This window comes from Nothobranchius furzeri, chromosome 10 (assembly GCF_043380555.1).
Source record: "Nothobranchius furzeri strain GRZ-AD chromosome 10, NfurGRZ-RIMD1, whole genome shotgun sequence".
Classification (NCBI taxonomy): domain Eukaryota; kingdom Metazoa; phylum Chordata; class Actinopteri; order Cyprinodontiformes; family Nothobranchiidae; genus Nothobranchius; species Nothobranchius furzeri.
Genome location: NC_091750.1, coordinates 48,103,410 through 48,112,774, shown reverse-complemented (window position 1 = coordinate 48,112,774; position 9,365 = coordinate 48,103,410). Strand labels below are relative to the sequence as shown.

Genomic DNA, 9,365 nt, shown 5'->3' with positions numbered 1-9,365 from the left:
AAACAGTGGCCGTTATACCAGTGCCATATACTCTATTGATATGGTAAGATACGGTGTACCTTGGAAATCACTGTAGTGCTATATTTGCATTGATATTGTCATTGAAAATAAATTTTATAGAATGAACTTTACACAACAAACCGAGCGGATCCTTGCTTTTTACATGCCACATGTTTTACACTGCAGCAGGAAAGTGGACACCATGTTCCTGCTGCACCGCTGCAACACCTCCTGTGGCCAAACGGAGGCGCTATCTTCACTCTTCACTTCTCCATGAACAGCTGATTAACTCAGATTGTCATTTTAAAGTACAATGAGTTATTTAAACACACATTTTCACAAGAAAGGGTGAAAATATCTGCCTAACGAACATGATTTAGATGATGTCTTCATCTTTTACGCAACTTTGCAAAGATGTTGCTGATTTGATGGAAAATCTCATATGTTGAGATACATATATATGTATATCGATGGTTGAAGCTTATAAAGCTGGTGTGTAAATTGATATTTCCGTAGTTTCATTTATTGTGATTCATTTAAATATGTTTTCTTTAGAAGATTTAAGGATTTTTTTTTGCATGGTGAGAAGGCAAAAAACTTTATTTAGCCGTCCAAAACAGACACATCATTATTCCATTCAGAGGGATTATGTGGGTCAAGCCCAGAAATAAGAGATTTCACACCACGGTAGGATACACACACACACACACACACACACACACACATACACTCACACGCGCGCGCGCACACACACACTTTCGAGTTCTCGTGATCTTTGCAAAATAAAATGTCTTCTAGTCCTGCTTGATGCAGCTTGATGTTCAAACGGGAGAAACTAATCACTCAGTCCTCAGCAGCTGTTTATCATCTGGTGTCCCATTTCTCTGCTGCTCACCATATCCTCTCTCGTTCCCCTCATGCTACGTCACAGGCTAGATGGGAAAAGAGCTTTGTTTTGAATTACTTCTGCAAAACGGGACTTGATCACTGAGTGACCAGGTCCAACCTGCTGAAAATATCAGATGCATATTTTATTGCTCGTTGTGTAGAAACATGACGGCCTAGGAACTAAAGTGCAGTTTGATGTTAGGGTTGCCAGTCATGCGTGGGGACAGGTGATTGGTCAGGGGGAGGGAATAGCTCTCTACCGGTCGGTAATGGTGGATGAGACACAGGGCGCGCACGCGCGCGCACGGGGGATGGCCGGGTTCTTGTAGAGAGAGGCGGAGGGAGTGCTTTACTGCAGTGTAACTACATTTCTGCACCACTCATCAAAACTCTGCGGCATGCAGACTAGAGCCGGGGGGGAGGGCACTTGTTAGGTCTGTACCGGGTGCTGGACCTCTTATCAATTCCTCTTACAAAACAGGCCTTGTGTTTTTTTTTACTTTCATTTTTCTTCCATTTATTTGTGTGTCCTGACTTCCTGCGCAAAGCCACAGTGATACCACAGGGTCTGAGCAGTTGTTGCATCCTACCAGCGCGTTTTACATCAAGGCTTTTGGAGACAAGATGGCAAAAGATGGAGACAAAAGCGAGTGGAAGGAGTTTGTATGGAACCCAAGGACCAGGGAGTTTCTGGGTAGAACGGCGAGCAGCTGGGGTGAGTACCGTCCAGCAGCAATGCAGCAAACATGCTCCCCCCCCATCAGCTCTGTAACAGGTCGCTGTCAGTAAGTGTCCAACATTTCCCCTGAAGGGGTTCTGGTGATTTACCCAGAGACTTTGTCAGGATGAGGCGGTGGGGCAGGAATATGAAGTTGACTCATCTGAGCTGAAAGGGATGAGGATGCTGTCGCTGTCCATCTCAGCCTGGTGCTGAAATCTGACTGCGGCACTGCTCCTCCAGGAACCGGCACATTTTATTCGCCCAAGCCCAGTCGGGAACAGGCAGTGCTTTCCCTGTGTGCTGGTCAGAACCTCTCAGTCTGTGTTCCTATTTTACTTTTTATTAATCCAGAATGCAGAAGCTTTGCTGAAGCAGCTTACTCTTTCAGCGGCGTCATCACCTAGAAGTAATGTGAATTCTGCTGCAAAGAAGCCGGCTGTGTGTGTGTGTGTGTGTGTGTGTGTGTGTGTGTGTGTGCGTGCGTGCAGCAGAATTCACATTACTTCTTTTTCCAGACCAGCACATTTAGTTTTAGCTACCATCATTTGGTCACAAAGGAAAAAACCCTGCAACTATTTGAAAGATTCATGTACCAGCAGGGCACATATGGCTCTGTTCTAACGACATTGAAGCATTTTAATCTGGGTAAAGCTCAAGGCCAAATGCTATTTGTATCACCCTCCAACCGGCCCCTCCCAGCAGCTACAAATCAGTAAGGGATTTAATCCTAATCTAATGACTTCATTGGCTGAGGAAGGTTTCAATTCGGGATGTTCTGACAAAGTACAAAAACTTTCAGGAACTAAGATGTTTTAATGATTTAACAAGAGACATGGTCCCAATTCAACACATGGTTGGACTAAAGCCAAACGTGGTTTCATGTGAAATGATTTATTTCATCAGCTGGAACTGTAGTACCATAAGAGAAGAGTCTAGATTCATTGATTGTGTTTGTATCCTCCCATGGTTGAAACTTAATCCAGCTCAGTGCGTCCCAGGTGCTCAGAGGTTTGGTGGCCTTTTTAATCTGTGCTCTGAGAGGCTCTGTAATGAGGCTATTTCTGTTGGACCACTCTTAGGTCTGCTAGACCAGGCCTTTCCTTCTGGGATGTTGAAAACATGTTCTAGTGTGAGAACATCTCCAATCAAAAACCTGACAAAAATGGTTTTGTTCTGGTACATCGTCTTTTGAGGTTGTCGGTTCTTAATGAACCGTGTAATTGTCGTACAGAACATTGGATCAAAGGTGTCTTTGAGGATCAAACACAGCTCACATCTTTGGCTGTCCTGCTTTGTGTAAAGGATAACAATTAGATGGAAATCCTGATGAAGGTTTGATGTTGCCACCAGTCGGCTGAGCCTGGACTCAAAACTAATTAAGTTACCCACTTTGTTTTCTTCCAGAAACAAAACAAAAAAGCAAAATCTGGAACAAACACACTGTAATTGTCTCTAGAGTGGAGATAATCAAACTGTTCATGCAGTCAAATTTGACATTGTAAAAGATCTTCATGAAAGACCTGCAGCTCAGAGCCTTTTATTCTATTTCCATTTTAGGTTCAGTCCAGACGTCTGCTTCTTCACCACATTATAAAGCAATTACCCAGCATGCCTTTTGTTAATATTCCCTAGCAAGGACCTGGCTGCAGAGCCACCCTGAGCTGCTTGTTTGTTCTCAGATAAAGCTGGGCTGAAAGAGAGATGCTTCACTGTCCATCAGTGTGAGCTGAGAGGGTAAACTGTGAACTCAACACAGTTTTTCCAGAAGGAGGGGGCACATCCACCCCTGTGTGCACTCATACACATCCATTCTCCCTCAGGTGGTGTCATGTTCCTGGTTAACACAACCTCTCCCATGAGTGAAACGTTTTAGGACTTAGTTTGTCACAGATGTCTCTCTTGCTGCTCTGTCCTGGAGCCTGATGCCATTGATATTTGATAACTCGATCTGACTCTTTTGTCACAAACAAGCCGTTCCTCCAGCCTGGGATTAACTTAGACCGAGAAAACCTCCAGAACAATTGGATGAAACACATACAAGCTATAAATCATTAAGACACCCCCAGCTGTAATCACCCCTCTTGGATCAGCTTCCCCTCGACATTTTATTATAGTGTTGATGTGCAGGGAGGTAGATGCCGCACCACTGCTGATGGAACGACTGCTGGGGGGCTTCCAGCAGAGAAGCAGGGTCAGAGCATTCAGCTGCTCCCCAATGTGGGCCTCAGGTGTTGGTGCGTCACAGAAAAGGTTATTTCTGTTCTCCTGTTCTCTTTAAAAGAGCTCCTCAGAATGAGGGGATGGTTCCAACTTCTTGTTACTGGATCCTTTATTGATCCGCAACCTTCAGCATTTGGAAAATTATATTACGTTTCCTCTCAGAAATAACTTTATTATAATGGGCTTAAGATCTCCCATCTCTGGGTAGTTACCCCAGGGTATTCAATCAGGTTTCCTCTTTTAGAGCCCAGTTTCCATCATTTCCTCCTCTCTGAGTATGGGGTACCATTGTAAAGTAACACACTCAAAAATTAGTTGCAATATTTTACCATATTTAACATCAACTACACAGGTTGAAAATATATTTTGAATCAAATCTAAATTAACATATAGGTAAAACTATTAAAAATCAAAATCAAGCCTAAATGTATGATGTTAAACCTAAATATATGTAAAATCTAATCCAAATTTGGAAAGTTGCACATAAGTATTTAGCATTTAAAGTTAAACCTCAATATTTAGAATCAAAGCTAAATGTATGGAATCAAACCCAAATATCTAGTGCCAAACGTTAAAATGTACAATTAAATTTAAATACCAATCTCAAGTTAAATATTTGGTTTCAAATCTAAATATTACAAATGTAACCTAAATAATTCACATTTAAACTAAATGTCCACCCATCCATTCCCCCTGCTAATCTGAAGTCTAAACATCAACATGATAATTTTATTCAAAAAATATGCGATTTCAGCTGTTTGAAAACAGAAGTTGCCTGGCAAAATAAAAGCATGGCGAACCTTTGTTGAGACGAATTTGTGAGTTAATTTACCTCTGAGTTATTTGTGAAGGTGCAGGGTAAACCCAAACAAGAATATTTGAGATTTCATTCCAAATAATCACATTCAACTTGGAATATTTAGATTTGACTATAAATTGTTGGATTTACTTGAAATAAATTGTTTGTAATTCAATACAGTTAATTTATAATGCCAAACCACAACAAGAGTCATCTCCAGGCACTTTACAAAGTAAACAAATCAGCTGAGTCTACTTATCAGTGCATTGAGCTCAGTTAATTTTTTCAGTTAGTTAAAAGTTCTTTAAGGAAACCCAACACTACATAAACATATTTGTATTGTTTAAAATATAAATTTAGATTTTATTCTCAATATTTGAATTAGATACTTGAATTTAGACTTGGTTGTTTTTTTGTACTAAGTTCGGTGCATACTCATAAGATTTAGAGGGAAAATGCATATTTCTAAATCTGAATGCATTAATCGCTGCAAATGAAGGACTTTAGCTGTCTGTGTATTTCCATTGTTCATCATTAGAAGATAAAGAATGAGTCGTAGATGTTATAAATCTCACATGTTCATGAAGAAGTCTACCAGGTTCAAAGCACAGTTGAAAGTAAGTTATTAGAGAAGACTTCTCAGGAAAACTCGGTTTTGTCACATTCATGTTCTCATTGTGTTTTCTCACATTTCACTTTATTATGCTATAAATCAAACCCATCACATGTTAGAATCTGAGCATCAAAGTGGCAACTAAGAGAAATAACTTTGTTTTCTTTGTTGTTTTTCCTGCAGGTCTCATTTTTCTCTTCTATTTAGTCTTCTACATCTTCCTGGCTGGCTTGTTTGCTCTCACTATGTACGTCATGCTGCAGACTCTGGATGACCACAAACCCACCTGGCAGGACCGGCTCTCCACACCAGGTTCATATCCTACAGATTCAAGCACACATATGCTGTTCGTGTCAACATGTTCTGACCTTCCTGGTGACTCTCACAGGTCTTGTGATTAGACCTCATGCAGATGAAACCTTCGAGATTGTCTACACCATCCAGGAAACGGAGAGCTGGGACATGTATGCTCAAACGCTGGACAAGTTCCTGTCAGGTGACTCATCCTTTTCTACGCTGCAGCTGCCCCAACAACACAGAATAAATAGTTTTTCCTTTGTTACACATCATTTTGTTGCTGCCAGTGAGTAGAAGGCTGCCATGCAGCAGGGTTTTAGTTGAGTCATAAGCCTTCACAAACTAAGCAACCCCCATCACCACTCTCCTCTCCCTTGCAGCCTACAACAACACCGTCCAGGCCCAGAAAAACCACCAGTGCACACCCGACCAGTACTTCCAGCAGGAGGACAGCGGCGATGTGAAGAACAACCCGAAGCGCTCCTGTCAGTTCAACCGCACCATGCTCGAAATATGCTCTGGACTCCAAGACCGTTACTATGGATACCAGGATGGCCGGCCGTGTATCATCATCAAGCTGAATCGGGTATGAAAGGAAAAGAGGGGAAGAAAAAAAAAGGATGCTGTTGCTAGGAGACATGGAGGGACTAAGACACCAAAACTGGATAGAAACAGGGAAAGTATGGCTGTGAAAAAATCTGTGTCAAGCTTACAGATCTGGATTATCCTGCTCACATCTGGATTTAAACAACTGTTTTTGTCTCTCTTTGTTAATAAAAATGAAAATGCACTCCCCCTCTCTCTCTCCCTCTTCGTTTTTTCTCTCTCTCTCTCCCTCCCTCTCTCTCTGTGTTTTTTCTCTCTCTTTCTCTCTCTCTGTTTCTCTGTCTCCCCCCCCCCCCTCCCCCGTTTCTCTTTCTCTTTCTCTCCCTCTTTCTCTCCCTCTCTCGCTTTCCAGGTGATTGGGCTGCTGCCAGGAAAAGATGGACAGGCTCCATTTGTCACATGTGGTCCTAAGGTAATCTCTTTGTGTCCTTCACAATGAAAAGTTTAGAACATGACAATTTGGTTTCCAGCCCATTCATAGGTAATGTACCTACCTCCCATCTGCAGCATGCCTCCTATTGTCCCCTTTTTGCTTCAGTCATTAACATCTGTATTCCATGCTACTTTATCATTTGCACAAACTTTTTTTTTGTTTCCACTGTGTGCCATTAATTTTTGTGCCTCAGAAATACAAAGTTGGCAAAGATGAATGGGTAAGAGCAGGACAGATCTAGAATTTGGAGTTTAGTTTGTGTTTCTGCTTGAACCTGGCTTAGAGCGTAACCGTACTGCATACGCTTGTAGGTGAAGCTGCTGGTTTTGCATTGAGCAGGCTGCTGAAGTAGATGGTGGATTATGTAGGAGATGAATGAATTATCTGTATAACTAAAGAAACGGTTTCACTCCCTCAGAAAGATGACGCTGACAAAATTGGAGAGTTAGCCTACTTCCCTGAGAATGGCACCTTTAACCTCATGTACTACCCGTACTATGGAAAGAAAGCGCAGGTAGGCCTGTGTTTAATGGTGCCACTAACAGCTTTTATAATATCTGATATTGGTCCTTGTTAAATTGGTTCATTTGCATTTAAAGAGTCTTAACAATTCACCTAAATTCAAACGTGATTCTTCGTCGTGTTTTTTGCAGGTGAACTACTCTCAGCCTCTGGTCGCCATCAAGTTCCTAAACATCACCCTCAATGAAGATGTGAACATCGAGTGCAAGATCCACGCCAACAACATTCCCACTGGAAGTGAAAGAGACAAGTTTGCTGGGAGAGTGTCTTTCAAGCTGAGGATCAACACCGTCTTCTAGGTTGAACCCCCCACCCCCCACCCCCACCCCCTCCTTCCTGAAAAAAACCCAACAACTTTCTTCCTTCTCTGCAGCACTGCACACACAGAAAAGAAAATCGCAGTATTCACACCCTTGGTATGAATTGTTTTATGCCCTCATGAATTTATTTAGTTGTTTGTTCTGCTTGGGAAGAAATTGTTGGGCGAGATTAAAAGGGTGCTAATTCTGTCATTGTTTCTGTCGGTGAGCGTTCAGACAAGTTATTTTCTGTAAATTAGTGACATTTATTTATACTGCATGATGAACTAAGGGATGAAAAACGTCCGAGGGTCAGTGACATCACAGGAGAACCGCTGCTCCCCTCCTGCTGCCTCCTCACAGAGAATCCCTCTCTATACACCCTAAAACAAAAACTCAGAGCGTGTATATCTACAGTATTTATACGGCATCATAACCTTATAGCGGCAAGTCAGTTTTGTTGCACTTACGTAAAAAGAATAATCCAGCATTTATCTCGAGGGACGGACGAAGCCATTTGCATGTGTCTTTAGTGTGTCTCGGTAACTGAACGACTGACCGCCAGGAGGGACCACGCTGCAAATATGTGTGAACAGGATAATGCGTCAGAAAAGTTCACGAGGAATACAGGAGTGTGTGTGTGTGTGTGTGTGTGTGTGTGTGCGTGTGTGTGCGTGTGTGTGTGTGTGTGTCATGTACAGGTCCCATTTCTTACAGTAGGTCGGGAAGTTGCATGCAATGTGCAATACTCATTAAGCATCATACAATATGAATGCTTGGGTCCATTCATCAGATGACTCCTATTGAGAGTACTTGTGTATGATCACGTGGTGTTTGCACTGAGAGCAGCGGGTTAAACAGACAAGATTCACCTTTAGTTTGCTCACATTAACTCCAGATTAATAAAGATAAAAAAGCCATACATCCGTCATCCTTCAGAATTTAGGAAAATATCTAAACTTCTACTTGAATGAGCTATTTGGGCCTCAGAGTGTTATTTATTTATTTATTTATTTATTTCTAAGCCCAGTTGCCCATCTGAATGCATTATGAAGATGGCAAAGGATTTTGCTCATGATATTTTCTTGTGTACAAAATTGTATTCATTTAAAATATTTATTAATATTTAGCTTAATTTTATGTTCTGTGTTTTGCATCAATTTCCTTTTTGTCAGAAAATGATCCAGTTTTCTTATTGTTTTCTATTGTTTTAAACGAAAACTGTTTCCCTCCTCTTTGTGAATGCATTTGCAGTCTTTGGTGGAGGAGGTAGGCGGTCTGCTGCTTTGTTTCAGTCATACTCATTCCCACCTTCGGTCAATAGTAGACTGTCTATATTTTACTCGGTTTTATTGGGAAATGACAGAAATCATCAGCTGCTGATAATGAATATAGAAACACATTTCTTTAATGTATGTTTTTGTTTTATTTTTCTGCTCTTGCATCAGTTTGAGGGGAAAAACCACCAAGATGAAGATTAAAAACAAGTCTGAGTCTCTAAAACATCACTGGAGTCAGATTTTTAAATGCTCTTTGACTGACCGATTCGTGTCAGCACAGCAAGAGGACAACAGGCTGCTGAAGTCTGAGCAACACTGTCCTCGATGGTTAGAGTTCTCGTGTTAAAACAGAACCTTGTTGCCAGCTCCTGTTTCAACAGTCAATCTAAAGAGACCATTAGTACCTGAAGGGGCTCATTCAGAAGGATCTGCCCTGGAGAACGTTTAGTTCTCAGCTTTTGTGAGTCCTCTCTGGCCGGTTCACATGCCTTCTTTCTCTGGAACACTTATTTAATTTCACTGTAATCTCTTAATCTGGCCAGATAATCCAGAGCAGGCACGCTGAACTTCTTTACCCTACTTTTGTGGGTCCTCCTCCTCTTCACGTCAAACGCCTGATTCACCTCTTCAGAATAAAAATAATTTATCGTCATCATCATCATTATTATAATAATTAGCTTTGAACCA

General features: G+C 41.5%; 1 protein-coding gene across 2 annotated transcripts; it reads left to right on the top strand.

Moving 5' to 3' along the window:
* Window positions 1-1,359: 1,359 nt before the first annotated feature.
* On the top strand, window positions 1,360-7,446 carry atp1b2b (ATPase Na+/K+ transporting subunit beta 2b). Of its 2 annotated transcripts, XM_070555706.1 has the most exons (8): window positions 1,360-1,603; window positions 5,425-5,553; window positions 5,630-5,737; window positions 5,919-6,124; window positions 6,497-6,556; window positions 6,771-6,797; window positions 6,996-7,091; window positions 7,231-7,446. In XM_070555706.1, the coding sequence occupies exons 1-8, from the start codon at window positions 1,513-1,515 to the stop codon at window positions 7,396-7,398; spliced, it is 885 nt and encodes a 294-aa protein (XP_070411807.1). In that variant the 5' UTR covers window positions 1,360-1,512; the 3' UTR covers window positions 7,399-7,446. The 2 variants fall into 2 exon arrangements, with proteins under 2 accessions (XP_070411807.1, XP_015816423.1); XM_015960937.3 differs by lacking the exon at window positions 6,771-6,797 and having other exon boundaries at window positions 7,231-7,445.
* Window positions 7,447-9,365: the final 1,919 nt, after the last annotated feature.